Source organism: Prionailurus viverrinus, chromosome X (genome assembly GCF_022837055.1).
Source record: "Prionailurus viverrinus isolate Anna chromosome X, UM_Priviv_1.0, whole genome shotgun sequence".
In the NCBI taxonomy this organism is placed as follows: Eukaryota; Metazoa; Chordata; class Mammalia; order Carnivora; family Felidae; genus Prionailurus; species Prionailurus viverrinus.
This window is the reverse complement of record NC_062579.1, coordinates 105,958,824-105,977,456: the sequence shown is the minus strand read 5'-3', so window position 1 is coordinate 105,977,456 and position 18,633 is coordinate 105,958,824. Positions and strand designations below refer to the sequence as shown.

Sequence of the window (18,633 nt, the reverse complement as noted above, 5' to 3'; positions counted from 1 at the left end):
GGTCTCGATCGACCGCGGATGATGCCTTTGACATTGATTAGGTATTTTCTTTTGTACATTGCAAATGGAAAATTAGTCAGGTGACTCATTTGGTTGCACAAGCTGCTGCTTCTCTTTAAATCACACCCAGGATCTTATCTGTTATATTAACAGTTGAAACTTGAAGAAGTGGATAAAGGAAAGTATATCTTTGTGTGAACCACAATACATATTTGATGGCTAGCTCGATAGTTGAAGTGTTCAACTATGAAATGGGCTGTAATGATCATCAGGCAGTATATTTCGGTAGCAAGATTCATTTTCCAAGCAGTGTATCTTGGAGAAGTTGGCAACTCTCATCGTCTATAGCGAAACTGGAGGGATTGCCTGTTTCTTGAGCTTTCTGGGACACGGGTGGTCATCCAGGAAGGAAGATGGTAAGAGCCCACACCAAAGAGACCTGTGGAGCCATCCTCAATGCGCATAGGGATCCAGCTTGTTGATGAGGGAAGAGAAGTCACCAGGTGAGAAGAGCAGATCACAAACTAGATTTGTAATCTTCGTTTTCCATCTTATAGAGAAAGAGGTAGGAGGAAGTCCAAGGAAAATGCCAAAATTATTATAATAGCTATCCCCGAATGGTGGGGTTCTGGGTAATATTTTTTCTTTCTTGCACTTTTCTGATTTTTTCTGCAAATAAAAACAGGTGGCTTGTAACTTAAAAAAAATTAATTAAAAAGATCTTGAGGCCATCCTGCCTAGGGACCACCAGGCCACTAAGACTACATAATACTCTTTTGTGATATGTCATTTTTGGAGTTGATTCGTTGTGTCTGTACTTGAACTTCATATACATTAGCCGACAGTATTTTTGTGTGTGCCTGGCCAAAAACTTGAATATTATAATTTGAATAAATACCTTTTTTGAGAAAGAGAGAGAGGCACAAGTGAGGGAGACGCAGAGGAGAGAATCCCAGGAGAGTCAGAGATAGAGAGGCAGGCTCACCCGAAGCAGAGCTCGAGCTCACCCGATGTGGTCCTCGAACTCACGAACCATGAGATCACGACCTGAGCCAAGTCAGATGCTTAACGACTGAGCCAGCCAGGCGCCCTTGAATAAATATCTTAAAAAAAAACCAAAACCCGAAACACCCTACTTCGTAATTCCAGGTAAGTACCTGACCTTATGTATCGGTGCTGTGTTTGGTGGTCGAGAGCTTCCATTTCATGGAGGAAGTGATTGTAATAGAGTTTCTCTTAATTTTGGCAAAAGAATTCCAAAGGTTTGCACGTTGCCAGGTTTGGTTGGAGCCATCTTCCTTTATTGCATTTATTATTTTACATCCTGTGTTTCATCTGTTTTTACTTACAGGTTTCCAGAAAACCAACACAAAGTAGGAGGCTGTCTACTGAACCTCATGCCTCATTTTAAATCTATGTATCTGGCTTACTGCGCAAACCACCCTTCAGCTGTCAATGTACTCACACAGCACAGGTAAGTTGTCACCATTTCCCCAACTAGGCTGCTTGACAGCGGGGTCCTTTCCTAGGACTGCTTCGTTTGGACGTCCAAGGTCGCCAGCTGAACTTGTGATGACTGAGCAGCTGCTATGTGCAAGGTCCTGTACTGGCTGGTGGGGATACAGCAGTAAGCAAGGAAGAGGAAGTCCCTCCCCTCAGAGCATAGACTCTTGAGAGCAATGCAGACGTGAAATCAAACACCATAAACATGTTGGACAAAAGGGTAACGAAAAGGATGGGGTGAGACTGTGCAACGTGGTTTCAGCTTAGTGTGGGGGCAGGGGAGGCTCAGGGAAGGCCTTCCTGAAGCGAAACTCTATTTGGATCCTTTGGTGTAGTCTTCCGGTGCCCCCGTGAATGGTTTTTCTGAGTTGCTGACAAATAGCTCAAGGGCCAGGGGTCATCTCGGTTTCACTTTCCCTTTGTCTGGTGGGGGACGTCTCAGCAGTGCTGTGACTGGAAGGCAGATATTTACTAACATGGAGGGCGGAAGGACACGAGCGGTGTGAACTACCTGGCAGGTACTTTATGCAGTGGGCTGTGATAACAATTGTACAGGATTAGAAATTGTTTCAGATTCGTGGGGAATAACAGAATAGTGTCTCCTTTCAGAGTCCTCGCAAGGGACCTTGATAAATGCTTCTCTCTTCTACCCCTCCTGACCCTCGGGCTCCCTGTCCCTGACACATTTACTGATGCATTCATCTGGGCCAGCACGCTGCATGGTGGGTTTCTTTTTTGTAAGTTTATTTATTTATTTTGGGAGAGAGAGAGAGGGAGAGCGCGCACGAGCGAGGAGGGGAGGGGCAGAAAGAGAGGGAGAGGAAGAATCCCAAGCAGGCTCCGCGCTGTCAGCACAGAACCCAGCATGGGGCTCGATCCCATGAGCCATGAGATCATGACCTGAGCCGAGATCGAGAGTCAGGTGCTTGACCAAGTGAGCCCCTCGGGTGCCCCTGTACGATAGGTTTAAAGATGCCGTTCGAACTTTGAAATCATGTGCTAGAAATCTGACGTGGTGGGGACAGTAGCAAGTACAACACACAGGGTCTCTCAGGACTTAACCTGGAGACTAGATTCAGAATGGATAGGAGTTGTAGAGACTGCTCATGGCCAAGAGGAATATTCTTCTCTCAATCTGGCTCAGACTTGAACTCCCAGAGCCGGACTGGAACACTAGTCAACACCAACCCTCAGAGGTGGCGGAATTTTGGGTTTTGTCCTGCTCTGTTAGGAGCGTTATTGACTTCATAGAGCTGTTAAGTAAGGACATTTTTAAGGTAGAATTCAGTGGGTCCTACTCGAAGGTCAGTTTTTATTTCCCTGACCAACGTCGTGAATTCTTGTAGAATAGCAAACCCGGAAGTTGGAGTTTAAAGAAAGCGGAGCCGTGAATCTGAGTTATTTAGGCAAGTGGCTCAACTCCTTAGAGCTAATATTAGCTAATAATAGCACTGATAGTGTGCCAGGCACATGATGTAAGAGCCTATGAGGGAATTACTATTATTACCGTCTCTGCTTTATAGATACGACGTTGGAAGGTCAAGGAATCTGCCCGAGAACCCATAGCCGTTAAGCGGTTGAGCCAGAATTAGAACCCAGGTCTGCCAGACTTCTAAACACATATGTTTGTTAAGATATACATTTTACCTACAAAGAATAACTTAAATGCAAATTTAAGGAATTGCAATAAAGTGAACACCCATGGTACACACCACCCAGCTTAAGAAATAAAACATTACCACTTCCTTTTTTTATACACCAGGCTTACTGGGTTCGAATTCACATACAGTTAAATTATTCTTAGCATATTCACAGTTGTGCAACCATCCCCACAATCAATTGGAGACCATTTTTATCACTCCCGAAACAAACCCATCCTAATTGCCAGGCACTCGCTGGCACTCTGGACATTTCATTTAAGTGGAATCACACAGCACAGGGCCGTTTGGGTCTGGCTTTTTTCCCTTCTCGTAATGTTTTCCAGGTTCATCCGTGTTGTAGCACTTATTAGCACCTTGGTCTTTATTTGTTAACTTTTAATTTTTTAAGTTTATTTATTTATTTATTTATTTATTTTTTCAACGTTTATTCATTTTTGGGACAGAGAGAGACAGAGCATGAACGGGGGAGGGGCAGAGAGAGAGGGAGACACAGAATCGGAAACGGGCTCCAGGCTCCGAGCCATCAGCCCAGAGCCCGACGCGGGGCTCGAACTCACGGACCGCGAGATCACGACCTGGCTGAAGTCGGACGCTTAACCGACTGCGCCACCCAGGCGCCCCAATTAAGTTTATTTATTTTTGAGAGAGAGAAAGAGAGCATGCAAGTGGGGGGTGCAGAGAGAGAGAGGGAGAGAGAGAATCCCAAGTCGCCTCCACCCCGTTGGAGCCCAATGACACGGGGCTCGATCTCAGGATCCGTGAGATCATGACCTGAGCCAAAATCAAGAGTCAGGCACTCAACCGAGTGAGCCACCCAGGTGCCCCTAAGTACCTTGTTTTTTAAATCACCAAAAAAAAAAAAAAAAAAAAAAAGATTCCATTGTTTAGATACACAATATACAGCATACAATATACAATATACTATATGCAATAGACAGCATAATATTCTTCCATTCAAGGTGGTGGACATATGGATTGTGAATAATGCCTCTATGAACATTAGCTACAAGTCTTTGTGTGGACATGTTTTCATTTCTCTGGGGTGGACACCCAGGCGTGAAATCGCTAGGTCATATGAAAACTTATGTTTCACCTTTAGAGGAGCTGACAGACTGGTTTCCAAGGTGGCTGCACCAATTTATATTCATTCCCGCCGTTTTTTATCATCAGCGTTTGTGATTGTAGCCATCCTGACTGGTGTGAAGTAATATCTCATTGTGATTTGCTTTGCATTTCCCTGATGAAGGATGCTGTTAAATATCTTTCATGGGCCTTTTGGCCATTTGTATAGCTTCTTTGGGGGAAATGTCTATTCAGATATTTGCCTAATTTATTTGTTTTTAATGTTTACTTATTTATTTTTTTAAAATTTTTTTTTCAACGTTTATTTATTTTTGGGACAGAGAGAGACAGAGCACAAACGGGGGAGGGGCAGAGAGAGAGGGAGACACAGAATCGGAAACAGGCTCCAGGCTCCGAGTCATCAGCCCAGAGCCTGACGCGGGGCTCGAACTCCCGGACCGCGAGATCACGACCTGGCTGAAGTCGGACGGTTAACCGACTGCGCCACCCAGGCGCCCCTGTTTACTTATTTTTGAGAGAGAGAGAGCGCGCAAGTGAGTGGGGGAGGGGCAGAGAGAGAGGGAGACAGAGGATCTGAAGTGGGTTCTGCGCTGACAGCAGAGAGCCCAATGCGGGTCTCAAACTCATGAACGCTGAGATCATGACCTGAGATGAAGTCGGATGCTTAACCGATTGAGCCACCCAGGTACCTCCATCCTTTGCCTATTTTGGGGGTGCCTAGGTGGCTCAGTCGGTTAAGCTTCAGACTTCGGCTCAGGTCATGATCTCACGGTTCGTGAGTTCAAGCCCCGCATTGGGCTCTGCGCTGACAGCTCGGAGCCTGGAGCCTCCTTTTCTTTTTTTTTTTTTTTCAACGTTTATTTATTTTTGGAACAGAGAGAGACAGAGCATGAACGGGGGAGGGGCAGAGAGAGAGGGAGACACAGAATCGGAAACAGGCTCCAGGCTCTGAGCCATCAGCCCAGAGCCCGACGCGGGGCTCGAACTCACGGACCGCGAGATCGTGACCTGGCTGAAGTCGGACGCTTAACCGACTGCGCCACCCAGGCGCCCCTGGAGCCTCCTTTTCTCCCTCTCTCTCTGCCCCTCCCCTGCTTGCACTCTGTCTCTCTCTCTTAAAAATAAATAAACATTAAAAAAAAAATTTTTTTAAATCCTTTGCCCATTTTTCAGTTGGGTTATTCCTCTTTTCATTGTTGACTTGCAATACTTTATATATTCTTTATATCCTCTTAATAGATATATGATTTGCAGACATTCTCTCCCACTTTGTGGATTTTCTATTCACTTTCTTGATGGGGTCCTTTTTTGTTTGTTTTTTGATGGTGTCTTTTGAATCACAAAAGTTTTAATTTCGAATTTGTCTTCTGTTGCTTGCACTTTTGGTGTTCTATCTAAAAAAAACTATTGCCTCATCCAAGTCATGAGGATTTATGCCTGATTAAGAATTTTATAGTGTTATCTCTTACCTTTAGCTCTTCAATCTATTTTTAAAAGATGTTTATTTATTTATTTATTTTGAGAAAGAGAGAGTGAGTGGGGGAGGGGCCGAGAGAGAAGGAGAGACAGAGAATCCCAAGCAGGCTCCACAGCTGTCAGCGCAGAGCCCGATGTGGGGATTGAACTCATGAACCTTGAAGTCATGACCTCAGCTGAAACCAAGAGTCAGATGCTTAACCGACTGAGCCACCTATGTGCCCCTGTTTAATCTATTTTTGAGTTAATTTTTCATATGGTATGAGGTAGGGGTCCAACTTCATTCTTTTGTGTGTGTATGTCTAATGTCCCAGCACCTTTTGTTGATTTCTATTCTTATAAATTTGTTATACTGTGTTTTATGTCTCAGAATTGGGTCTATCTTGGTGACTGTTCCATGTGAGGTTGAGAAGAATTTATATTTTGCTGTGATTAGATAAAGTATCCTATAAATGTCAACTAGATCACTAGATTGATGGTGCTGTTCAATTCAACTATATCCTTACTAATTTTCTATCTGCTGGATCTGTTTATTGATAGAGAGATGTTGAGGTTTCTAACCATAATAATGGATTTATCTATTTCTCCTGTCCGTTCTATCAATGTTTGCCTTGTGTATTTTGATGTTCCCTTCTTTTTTTTTTTTAATTTTTTTTTCAACGTTTATTTATTTTTTTGGGGACAGAGAGAGACAGAGCATGAACGGGGGAGGGGCAGAGAGAGAGGGAGACACAGAATCAGAAACAGGCTCCAGGCTCTGAGCCATCAGCCCAGAGCCTGACGCGGGGCTCGAACTCACGGACCGCGAGATCGTGACCTGGCTGAAGTCGGACGCTTAACCGACTGCGCCACCCAGGCGCCCCTTGATGTTCCCTTCTTAGGTGTATTCATGTTAAGGATTATTTTGTCTTATTGGGGATTGGCCCTTTTATCTCTATGTAATGCTTCCTCTTTATCCCTGATAATTTTCCTTATTCTGATATCAGCTTTTTCTGAAATTAATATAGCTAATCCAGCATTTTTAAAACAATTTTTAACGTTTATTTATTATTGAGAAACAGAGAGAGACAGAGCATGAGCAAGGGAGGGACAGAGAGGAAGAGACACAGAATCGGAAGCAGGCTCCAGGCTCTGAGTTGTCAGCACAGAGCCCGACGTGGGGCTCGAACTCAGAAACCCAGAGATCATGACCTGAGCCGAAGTCGGATGCTCAACTGACTGAGCCACCCAGGTGCCCTGAAGCCAGCTATTTTTTTGATTCCCGTTAATATGATATATCTCTTGCATCCTTTTCCTTGTATTCTGTCTGTGTCTTGTAGACAATATGCAGTTGAGTCTTGTTGTTTAACCCACCCTGACAGTCTCTGTCTTTTAATTGGTGTATTTAGACCATTTACATTTAAAGTGCTTATTGATATAGTCAGATTCGTGTTTACCATGTTTATAACTTTCCTATTCATTGCACTTGTTCTTTGTTTCTTTACTATCCGCCCCCCCCCCCCGCTTTTACTGACTTCTCTGATTTTAGTTAAATGTTTTATATGATTTCAGTTTATCTTCTCTCCTAGCATATTATACTTCTAAAAAAACTTTAGTGCTTTAGAGTTTATAATATCCATTTATAACTAATCTAACAGCACTTTCACATAACACTTCACCATTTCATAGGTAGTGTAGGTACTTTATAAAAGAGTATTGTCAATTCTCCGTCATCTCTTATAACATTGTGCTCATTCATTTTATTTTTCCATAAGGTAAAACCACCTAATATATTGTCACTATTATTACTTTTAAAAGTTATCTATTAGATCCACGAAGAATCAGAAGAAGAAAAGGTTTTCTTTTACCTGCATTTATTATTCTCTAACACTCTTCCTTTTTAAAAATGTATTTATTTTGAGAGATAAAGAGAGTGTTCCCACAAACCAGGGGAGAGCAGAGACAGAGCGGGGAGAACCCCAAGTAGGCTCCACATTGTCAGCACAGAGCCCGATGTGGGACTCGATCCCACAATCTGTGAGATCATGACCTGAGCCAAAATCAAGAGTTGGACGCTTAACCAACTGAGCCACCCAGGCACCCCAACACTCTTCCTTTTGTATGTAGGTCCAAGTTTCCTTCTCTCCAAAGAACTTGTTTTAACAATTTTTGCAAAGGTGGTCTGTTGGCGATAGTTGCCCTCAGTTTTTGTGTGCCTGGGGAAGTTTTATTTCTCCTTTACTTAATTTTTTTCTCTTTTATTTTTATGGTGACCAAAAAAAAAAAAAAAACATGTAGCATGAGATCTGTCCTCTTAACAAACTTTTAAGTGTAAAGATCAGCACACGAGAGGATTTTCCCCTGATCTTTACCGTGAGAACTTGCTTGGGCTCTTGGATGCAAAACCCACAAAAATATTTGGATCCTGAGACTGAGTTGCTGGGTTTTTTTTTAACTGTCCAGGTCGTCCACACTTAGAGTCTTTAAAAAAAATTTTTTTTAATATTTATTTTTGAGATGCAGAGGGAGACAGAGCACGGGCAGGGGAGAGGCAGAGAGAGTCCTAGGGTTGGGGGAGGACACAGAATCCAAAGCAGGTTCCAGTCCCCAACAGACTCTTAAAATTAGCATTTGAATGTTTCTGCCAGTTACCGGAGCCAGTGGTTTGTCCTTCAGGGAAACATATCTCTGTTTTAAGTCTCTGTATTTACCTGTCTTTCCAGATTTGGGGGAGGTGGTTTCCCTGTGATCCCAATTCCTAGTAGATCTAAGAAAAGTCATTGATTTCTCAATTAGTTTTTTACTTGGGAGAATAGTAATGATGCCTTCCGAACTCTACATGTCAGAGCTGAAACCAGAAGTCCTTCAGTGATTTGGGTTTTGTTTTTTTTTTTTTTTGAATTCTGTCTTTGGTAGTTGCTCTGATGCTTTCCATATATATCTTATCAGAATCTCCTTTATAAGTCACACGAAGTTAATTCTAGTGAGATATACGAATGTGATTCCTGGTATAACTCTGTTTCCTCTTCCCTTTTTGGGCTACGATTGTTACACATATTACATCTGTAAGTTACAAGCCCAATAGTATATTGCTACAAATATTATTTTATGTGTAATAATGAAAATGAGAGAAGAAAAGAGGGCAAGGATGTATTTATACCATCAGTTACATTAACATTCTCGTTGACTATGTGTTTATTTCTTCCTGTGGATTTGAGTTACCGTGCTGTGGTTGTAAAATACATTACATTTCTGTATGTTGCAGGCTTTATGCAATTGTTTTTACATTAGTTAAGAGAAGAAGGAGACATATGTATTTTTACTGTCTTTTATGATCGGTCAGTTTACATCTCTCTTCTTCTTACAGGTAGATTTGAGTTTACATCTGGATTTACTTGATTTTCTCACGTAACTTTAGTATTTCTTGTAAGGTGGGTCTTCCAGCAAAGAGTTCTTTCAGTTTTTGTTTATCGGGGGATATTTTCATTCCACCTAAATTTTGTTTTAAGTTTATTTCTTTATTTTGAGAGAGAGAGAGAGAGAGAGAGAGAGAGAGAGAGAGAGAGAGAATCCTGAGCAGGCACTGGGCTGTCAGCATGGAGTCTGACTCAGGGCTCTGTGTGGGGCTCGAACCCACAAACTGAGAGATCATGACCTGAGCCGAAATCAAGAGCCAGATGCTTAAACAACTGAGCCACCCAGGTGCCCCTTTTCCACCTAAATTTTTGAAAGATAGTTTGGATGGATATAGAATTCTTGGTGGGCAGTTTTGTTTCTTTACTTTGAGTATATCATTTCACTGCCTCCTTGCCCTTATTAATTCTGATGAGAAATTAGCAGTTAATCTTATTCAGGTTCCCTAGCACACCATGAATTGTTTTTCTCTTTCTCTTTTTAAGATTTTCTCTTTGCTTTTGTCTCTCAGCATTTTTACGATAATTTATATATGGATCTCTTTGCATTTTTTCTGCTTGGAATTCATTGAATTTCTTGGATGTGTAGATTAACATTTTCCTCAAGTTTGGGAAAGTTTTCAGTCATTATTTCTTCAAATATTTTTCTGCTTCATTCTCTCTTTTGGGACCCTCATGATGCACGTGTTGTTGTGCTTAAAGATGTCCCACATTTCTCTGAGGCTTGTTCATTTTTCTTTTTTTCTTTTAAATATTTATTTTTGAGAAAGAGAGCAGGGGAGGGGCAGAGAGAGAGGGAGACACAGAATCCGAAGCAGGTTCCAGGTTCTGAGCTGTCACCACAGAGCCAGATGTGGGGCTCGAACTCACGAACTACGAAATCGTGACCTGAGCCAAAGTGAGAGGCTTAACTGACTGAGCCATCCAGGTGCCCTTCATTTTAATTTTTTAGAAAAAAATGTGTATTTATTTTTGAGAGAGAGGGAGAGAACGCGCATGCACACACACACACGTACACACACATGCACAAGCGGGGGAGGGGCAGAGAGAGAGACGGAGGCACAGAATGTGAAGCAGGCTCCAGGCTCTGAGCTGTCGGCACAGAGCCCAGTGTGGGGCTCAAACTCACAAACTGAGAGATCGTGACCTGAGCTGAAGTCGGATGCTTAACCGACTGAGCCACCCAGGCGCCCCACAATGATTGTACTTTATAGCCTGAATTTCCATTTGGTTCTTTTTTTTATAATTTCTATCTCTTTACTGATACTCTCTGTTTGATGAGACATTGTCATTATAGCTTCTTGTAATTCTTTAAGCATGGTTTCCTTTTGTTCTTAGAACACATTTATTATGGCTACTTTGAAGTCTTTGTTAAATCTGACATTTTGTCACTCTCACAATTTCTGTTGTCTCTTTTTATCTCCTGTGTATGGGTCACACACTCCTTTTTCTTTGTGTGTTACATTAAAAAAATTTTTTTTTGTTAACGTTTATTCATTTTTTGAGAGACAGAGCACAAGTAGGGGAGGGGCAGAGAGAGAGGGAGACAGAATCCGAAGCAGGTTCCAGGTTCTGAGCTGTCACCACAGAGCCAGATGTGGGGCTTGAACCCACGAACCACGAGATCGTGACCTGAGCTGAAGTCAGACACTGAACTAACGGAGCCACCCAGGTGCCCCAGTGTCGTACATATTTTTTTTTTTGAAAACTAGGCACTTTATGTAATTTTAGATTTAGCAACTCTGGATACGGATTCTTTTCTCCCCTCTTGGAGGGGGATGTTTTTGTTGTTGTTGTTGTTTGCCTATTTGTTTGTTTAGTGACTTGACTGGACTGTCTTAGTGAGGTCTGTTTTGCCCACAGCGTGCATCCGCTGAGGTCACGCCTCAGAGGGCACAGCCTTGGTCATGCACACACAGTCACCCCGAAATGACAGTGGTTTTAGCGGGGTTCTCTTTGACCATCTCTCCCTGATTTTCCTGTTAAGCTGTTTACCCCTGGGGGCATAAATTGATCTGTCATCTGATCCAATTAAGTTCGCGCAGGGGTTGTTTTTGAGACCAGTCTTTGAAGTTTGTTCTGACCGTTCTTAGCTGTCTCTTTCCTTGGTTCTGTCTAGTGACCTCAGTGGCCTATGGTTTACATTCTTGCTCTTAATTAAGAAAAGCTGCCAGCGCCCTCTCATTTGCTCACCACCAAAATCTTCATTGTTTTCGCAAGAGCCTTTAGGCTTGAATTTCTCCTCTCTCTCTTTCTTTCTTTCTTTTCTTTCTTTCTTTCTTTCTTTCTTTCTTTCTTTCTTTCTTTTTCTTTCTTTCTTTCTTTCTTTCTTTCTTTCTTTCTTTCTTTCTCTTTTTCTCTTTCTTTCTTTCTTTCTTTCTTTCTTTCTTCTTTTTAAAGTAGGCTCTGTGTCCAATGTGGGGCTCAAACTTATGACCCAGAGATCAAGAGTCTTATGCTCTACTGACGGAGCCAGCCCCGCGCTCCTCCCCACGCTCTTTTTCAACTAAAACCAGTTCCTTTGGGGAGAGCTCCAGAGCCCTCTGTTCTTGTAGGCTGCCCTCCTCCCCTGGCAGAATCTTTGTGCCAGTGGTCTGGGCACGGCACTAGCCTCTGCCCTTCTCTGCTTGCCTCACCCCGCACAGAACTTGTGCCCAACAGTGAGTGGGGGTGAGGGTGCGGGGCCCCGGTATTTTCAGCCTGCCACTCCTGGGGTAGAGCCCCCTCCCTATGTCTGTGGGGGTGCTGAGCACAGAAGGAAGCCTCCGGCCTCTCAGCCACCCTTGCCAGGAATTGGCTTTTTCAGTTCAACGTTGAAGCACATGAGATATGCTAGTGAGATATGGTGTCCTTGGATTGGAAGCGAAGGGGAGAGGGACACCTGTCTTCTTGGCCACTAGGGTCTCTGTCAGGCTGAGCTGGGAAGGAAGGAGAGGCGAGGGGAGCAGGTCCTGGCTCAGAGGCCATGAACTCTCCCCGTTCTGTGAGTATAAGAATGTTTTCTCGAATACATATTTTTTCACTTATTGTTATGCCATTAGGATAGTTTCTAGAAGCCTTAAATGGTTGCTTTTATAGTTTCCACCAGCTTGCAGGTTTGTGGGTTAAATGAAGTAATGTATACCAAAGTCTCTGGCTTCGGGCCCCCCCGGCTGGCCCAGTCCGTCGAGCGTCCGACTCTTGATTTCGGCTCAGGTCATGATCTCATGGTTCATGGGATCGAGTCCCACATTGGGCTCTGTGCTGACGGCACAGAGCCTGTTTGGGATTCTCTCGCCCCTGCCCCTCGCTTTCTCTGCCTCCCACCTCTCTCTGTCTCAAAATAAAACAAATTTAAAGCAAAACCAAGGTAGTCGTCACCACCCCTTATTTCGACTTTATTCATCTGCTGCGAGCTGCTAGTTCCTTTTTAGAAAAAAATATTTCCAGCACACAAAAACCAGAGATAAAATAAATCCCATCCAGGTAGCCACCATTCAGCTTATAAAACAAAATACAGCTGCAGCTGGAGTTCTGTGTGTGTGCTCCCTCGTATTTCCTGCTTCTCCCTCCCTCACCAGAGGGGACCGCAGTCCTGGATTTGTTCCTGTCATTTCCAGGAACGCTCTCATACTTTGCCACCCATCTTCAATAAAGAAAAAAAAATGGTTCAGAGACATTTTTCTTGTGGCGGATACATAAACATCCTGTGTGTAAAAGGGCAAATTTCTTTTTTTTTTAATTTTATATGTTTGTTTATTTTTGAGAGAGAGAGGGAGAATGCGAGCAAGGGAGGGGCGGAGAAAGGGGGGCAGAGGATCCAAAGCAGGCTCTGCGCTGACAGCAGAGAGCCCGACGTTGGGCTTGAACTCACGAACTGTGAGATCATGACCTGAGCCCAAACCAAGAATTGGACGCTTAACCAGCTGAGCCACCCAGGTGCCCAAAGGGCAATTTTTTTAATACCAATAAAAAGAGATCCCTCTGGGGCGCCTGGGTGGCTCAGTTGGTTAAGCGTCTGACTTCGGCTCAGGTCATGATCTCACTTTTCGTGAGTTCGAGCCCCGTGTCAGGCTCTGTGCTGACAGCTAGGAGCCTGGAGCCTGGTTCGTATTCTGTATCTTCCTCTCTCTCTGCCCCCTACCTGCTTGCTTTCTCTCTCTCTCTCTCTCTCTCTCTCTCTCTCTCTCTCTCTCTTTCTCAAATATAAACTAAACATGGAAAAAAGAGATCCCCCTCATGTTCGCTTACCATTTTTATGAGCACATATTCTTTTCCTTTTAACCTGAGAGTAGCAATTCCAGAAACAGTGTGCCTCAAGTAGCAGACTTCTCTAGCGTTCAGAGAAGTTTCTGTTGTAACTGTGTGTTAAAATGTTACTGACTGCATTTCCCCATGTTAGGAATTTAATTTTATGAATAACCGTAGAAACTCCTTCAAACATGATGATTTAAAGTTTGCCACGTAGTTAATTTAGAGGTTCTCAACTTTTGGGGGGGGATTATATCCGGTTTGCTTCCTTTGGGTTGGTGATGTTTTTTGAGAATTTTATACTATCCCTTGAAATGATGGAGGACTCATTGGAGTCCCATAGAACGGAATTTTTATCGAACCTTTGATTTGCATGTAAGGAGTGAAAATTAAATTGAAATACTCGGGGGGTTTCCCCCAGACGTGGTTCTAACATAATCTCAGCTGTTTTACATGCATTTTGTGGCGATTTGTGCTGACACAGTAAAGGCGAGGCGTAGTTGAATGAAATTTCCAGAAATTTCAGTCTAAAACCCTGTTTTAGACGAAGCTGTCAGCTGAAATAAGGACTCTGGTGGGTTTCTGTTCTTTGCCTGCCGAATCTGCGGATGGTCAGACGCTGGAAAATCACTGGAGCCTGGGCAGGCCAGTGAGTCGAACTTCTCCCTTTCAGCCTGCAGGTGGCAGTATCATACCAGAAATGCGCCTGACAATGGGCCATGAGGTCTAAGGCTTTAAAATTCGTGGCGTGTTAGCACCTGGTGAAAAATGCAGTAATGTATGATCTGAATTTGGATATAGAGGCAGACCCCCACCTTGATGTGTCCCCATATTTACATATATTTGAATGGCTGCCCCAGTCTTTTGTTATCCCCTGGTTGAGGTCTTTTGGGATTTCCCCTCTCTCTCCCCTTCAGGCTTATTACTGAAGCTCTTCCTTCTTCCTGGGATTAACCTCTCCCTTACAAAAATACCCACTTCTCTCCCGCGCTCTGGTGTGGCTCCCATCCTTTTGACGAGAGAGAGGGGCCCGGATTTAAAGAGAGAGCAAGGAGACGGGAGAATGAGCGCTAAGACAGGTCTGAACCCTACCTACTTCTGTCTCCATTGCAGCGACAAACCCCGCTGGGCCCTTTCCCTCTTGTGAGTTTTCACCCTCTGTTTACCATGTTGTCAGCAACAGAAGACTTTGAGAAAAACCCAAAGAACTGTGTTGTGTATTTGCCTCGGGACAAGGAGTGTTGGGAACATTCTGAAAGTAGCTTCTGTTCCGTTTGTGTCTTTGAGGAACCGGGGAAGGGGTCAAGTGAGACTGGTCAGAAAAAGAAAGTGGTGGGAACAAAAAAGAAGCAGACAGCCTGGTCTGTGGGACGAGGTGAATGAAAAAGGAATAAGAGGGATCCACCCAGCCCAGTTGAGTGGCATCCCTGGGATCTTCCACTGGCCAGACTCCCCACCCCCACCCCGGGGCCTCCAACAGAGTGATTTCCACGAAAGGGGAGTGGGAAGGAGGGGGCTGTGGAGGGGAGATCTCTGACCCTTTTCCAGCTGCTCTAGGTAGACCTCTCATCATTCAAAGTAGAAATCTCAGGGGCGCCTGGGTGGCTCAGTCGCTGAAGCATCCGACTTCAGTTCAGGTCATGTTCTCACGGTTCATGGGTTCGAGCCCCGCGTCGGGCTCTGTGCTGACAGCTGAGATCCTGGAGCCTGCTTCCATTCTGTGTCTCCCTCTCTATCTCTGCCCCTCCCCTGCTCACACTCTGTCTCTGTCTCAAAAATAAATAAATGTTAAAAAAAAAAAAAACAAAGTAGAAATCTCTGCAAAAGTTCCACAGAAACACTCTTATATGATGTCGTTAAGCTCTGTATAGGTACTATAAGGTAAGATAGTTTTCTGGAGCTTTCCAGCCCAACCCAGAACATCCCAGAGCCCCATCCACCATGCATTCTGTGACGTACACTATATGTTGAGTCTAAAACGGCATCCATACCTTGACAACTGCTTGTGTTTTATAATATCACGTGTACAGAACATGTTAAGCTTGAAAAACAAGTCAGCCCGTTGACATTTCCAATAGGCTGCATAAAGTTAAAAACTGCGTTTTCAAGACAGCTTGTTCTTTGGTATCACAATATATATTTGAGTGTTTCATTTTTGTATAACGATATTAATTTGTGCATTAAATTTATCGGGCTAAGTAAAATGTGTCTTTTAGGACCTATTAATTGTAATGGGCAGTGGCTTTATTAAGACCATTTTGTTCTTCCGTTGCACTCGTCAAATGTTGATTTCTTCCTGATAGCCGATGATCTCATGTTAAATGGAAAAAAAAAATTAATTCTCTTATAATATTAAGCCAGCCTAGAAGTTGGAATGCTGCACGGAAAGTAATAACAAAGTACACGCTAACATTTGCTTTTAATTGTTGTAACCCCTGTATCAATTAGAGTTAGAGTATTGAGGATGCGGGCAATTCTGTAGTCACAGAAAGACTTGTTTACCAAATTGAAAAGAAATTAGGAAAGTGATTTTCTCTAAATTACATTTCTTCTCAGATGCCTTCTCCAAATTCAAGTTATTTTCCTAATTATATTTTTTATGTAATGAATTTTTAAACCTCCTTGTGCTCTTGGTTGGAAACTTAACATCAATTGAGTTTCCATTAAGCTGGAAATCACAGCTTAATGGTAGTTTTTAAAGATGTGATTTTAGCAAAAGGTATTTGCCTTGGCATAGTAATAATAGTAATAAAGATCCGTTTTCCGGCTGAAGTTTACAAAATACTTTTCTGTACAGAGGCAGCGTGGCATCATGGAAAGACTTGAGGCTCTGACCTCAGACCTGGGCATGGACCCCAACTTAGCTACTTACTCAGGAATACTCTCTCTTCCTGAATCTCAGGTTTCTCATCTGTAAATGAGGATAACATCTGTTTTGAAGTGTTGGCATCCATATTAAATAAGAATGAATGTGTGCAAAGATCTTAGCATGAAACAGTAGCCTTCTAAACCCCAATACCGAATCTTCAGAATTTTAGTAGGAAGTAGGTTTTTTTTGTTTGTTTTTATCTTTTTTTTTTTTTAAGTTTATTTCTTTATTTTGAGAGAGAGCGTGAGCGGGAGTTGGGGAGGGGCGGAGGGAGAGAGGGCGAGAGAGAATCCCAAGCCCGTTCCTCACGGCCAGCACAGTGAGCCCCACTGCGGGGCTCAAACTCACGAACTGTGCGATCATGACCTGAGCTGACACCGAAAGTTGGACGCTGAACTGACTGAGCCACCCAGGCCCCCTTGGTTTTTTTGTTGAAAGTGTTTATTTATTTTTGAGAGAGAGAGAGAGAGAGCGAGTGCGGGCTAGCGAGGGAGGGGCAGAGAGAGAGTGGGGGACAGAGGATCCAAAGGGGGCTCTGTGCTGACAGCAGCGAGCCTGATGCGGGGCTCCAACTCATAAACCGAACCGTTACTCACGAACCAAACCATGAGATCATGACCTGAGCCTCAGTCGGGCGCTTAACCGCCTGAGCCATCCAGGCGCTCCTAGGAAGTGGGTTTTATCTCTGTTGTACAGATGAGTCAGCTGAGGCTAGGTAAGCGATCCAGGGTGACCAGACCTGTTTTATGACTGCAGGTCAGGGTACTTCTCTCCTCTCAGGGGCTTCGGGGGCCAGACTGCAACATCCGATGACAGTACTCGGTGTGGATTGTCAGGTGTGACCTCTCCCATGCGATCCAGCTTCCGTTAAGGCAGTGACTATTAATAGGGGTGACCTGCCATGCACCCCCTCCCCAAGTTTCCTTGAACACAAGGAAGTAGGTCATTTTGTAGGAGAAGGTTCCTGATCGAGGGTGATGAGAAAGATTGGTGGGACCAGCAGGAGTCTACAAAGTTAAGGCTTGGTTTTGGAGGCAAGCAGAGGTTCTTGAGTGAGAAAGGAAGAGGCTTAGAGCCGTGGTCTGCAGGACGGCTTGGAAGCAAAAAGGCCCGGAAGCCAGGAGACCAGTTGGGCTCTTGGAGTGAACCAGATGGGATGAAAGAAAGGTCCGAAGCAAGGCAGTGGCAGCAGGAATGCAAAGGAATAAACGCGAGACTGATTGGATACGCCCGGGCAAGCAAAGAGGTAAAAGGGGCCAAGTAATAAGCAGAAGTTTCAGAATAGGCTGGCAGGTAGGCAGTGGGTGTCCTCCTTTAATTTCATTTTGCATAAATGAATATTAAAATGATCTTTCAGCCCCAGGCCTCAATATCACGCCGGGGGGAAAGGAGACAATCCAGACGGTGCAAAAAGGCAGGAGAAGCACGAGCTTCCTGGGCACAGTTCACAACATATGAATAGCCTTTTCCTTTTAACCGAGTTGTTGCCTTATGGGAATTGTCTGTGTCGCCTGCTGCACTGGTTTCAGATCCTAGGCTCCGTGACTTTGTGGTTAGTCACACAAACACGCAGCTATCCGAATTTTCAACTTGATTCTGAACATTATGAGTGGGTGCCCGGTGATAGGGAGCATGTGGTGAGTCGCTACCCTGCGCCTTTGACCAGCCAATAACTTGAATGTTTGCGGCGACTGAGAAAATACTTTTTAAAACCATACGTTGGGGCGCCTGGGTGGCTCAGTCGGTTGAGCGTCCGACTTCGGCTCAGGTCATGATCTCCCGGTCCGTGAGTTGGAGCCCCGCGTCGGGCTCTGTGCTGACCGCTCCGAGCCTGGAGCCTGCTTCGGATTCTGCGTCTCCCTCTCTCTCTGCCCCTCCTCCGCTTGCACTGACGTGAATGGGACAGCATTTGGATTAGCGCGACTAACTTCTATTTGGTTTTATATTGTACGAAATATAGGAAAATGATGCTTGGTTGACAATTCTTTCTATAGAACGTGAAGCAATAGCAAAGCCGTGTTCGTTCTTTTTCTAGCGATGATCTGGAACAATTTATGGAAAGTCAAGGTGCGTCCAGCCCAGGTATCCTCATTTTAACAACCAGCCTCAGCAAACCGTTCATGCGACTGGAAAAGTATGTTACTCTCTTGCAAGAGCTGGAACGCCATATGGAGGTAAGGGAAGGCCACGCTTGCCGAGGAATTCAGAAAAGGCCGGGTTTCAAATTTTACCTGATTCAATCTTCCCGCTTCCCCGGGCTTCTAGTTTTCCTCATTACGCAGCAAAATAAGGCGGCGGGGGGGGGGGGAGGGGGGGGAGCATTCTTTTATTTCCCCCTCCTGGAGATTTTTTTTAAAGTTTTACTTAGTTTATTTAATCTTCCCACTTTTACTGGGGTCTGATTGACAAATAAAAATTG

The 18,633-nt window shown here is 44.1% G+C and overlaps 1 protein-coding gene across 6 annotated transcripts in view; it reads left to right on the top strand.

Annotated features, from left to right (window-relative positions):
* Positions 1-18,633, top strand: part of ARHGEF6 (Rac/Cdc42 guanine nucleotide exchange factor 6) — a 99,363-nt gene that overhangs the window by 62,231 nt on the left and 18,499 nt on the right. For all 6 annotated transcript variants that reach the window (XM_047843211.1, XM_047843212.1, XM_047843218.1 and 3 more), the window contains 2 exons: positions 1,352-1,474; positions 18,250-18,388. In XM_047843211.1, the coding sequence (XP_047699167.1) occupies positions 1,352-1,474; positions 18,250-18,388 (262 nt within the window). The remainder of the gene's footprint in view (positions 1-1,351; positions 1,475-18,249; positions 18,389-18,633) is intronic.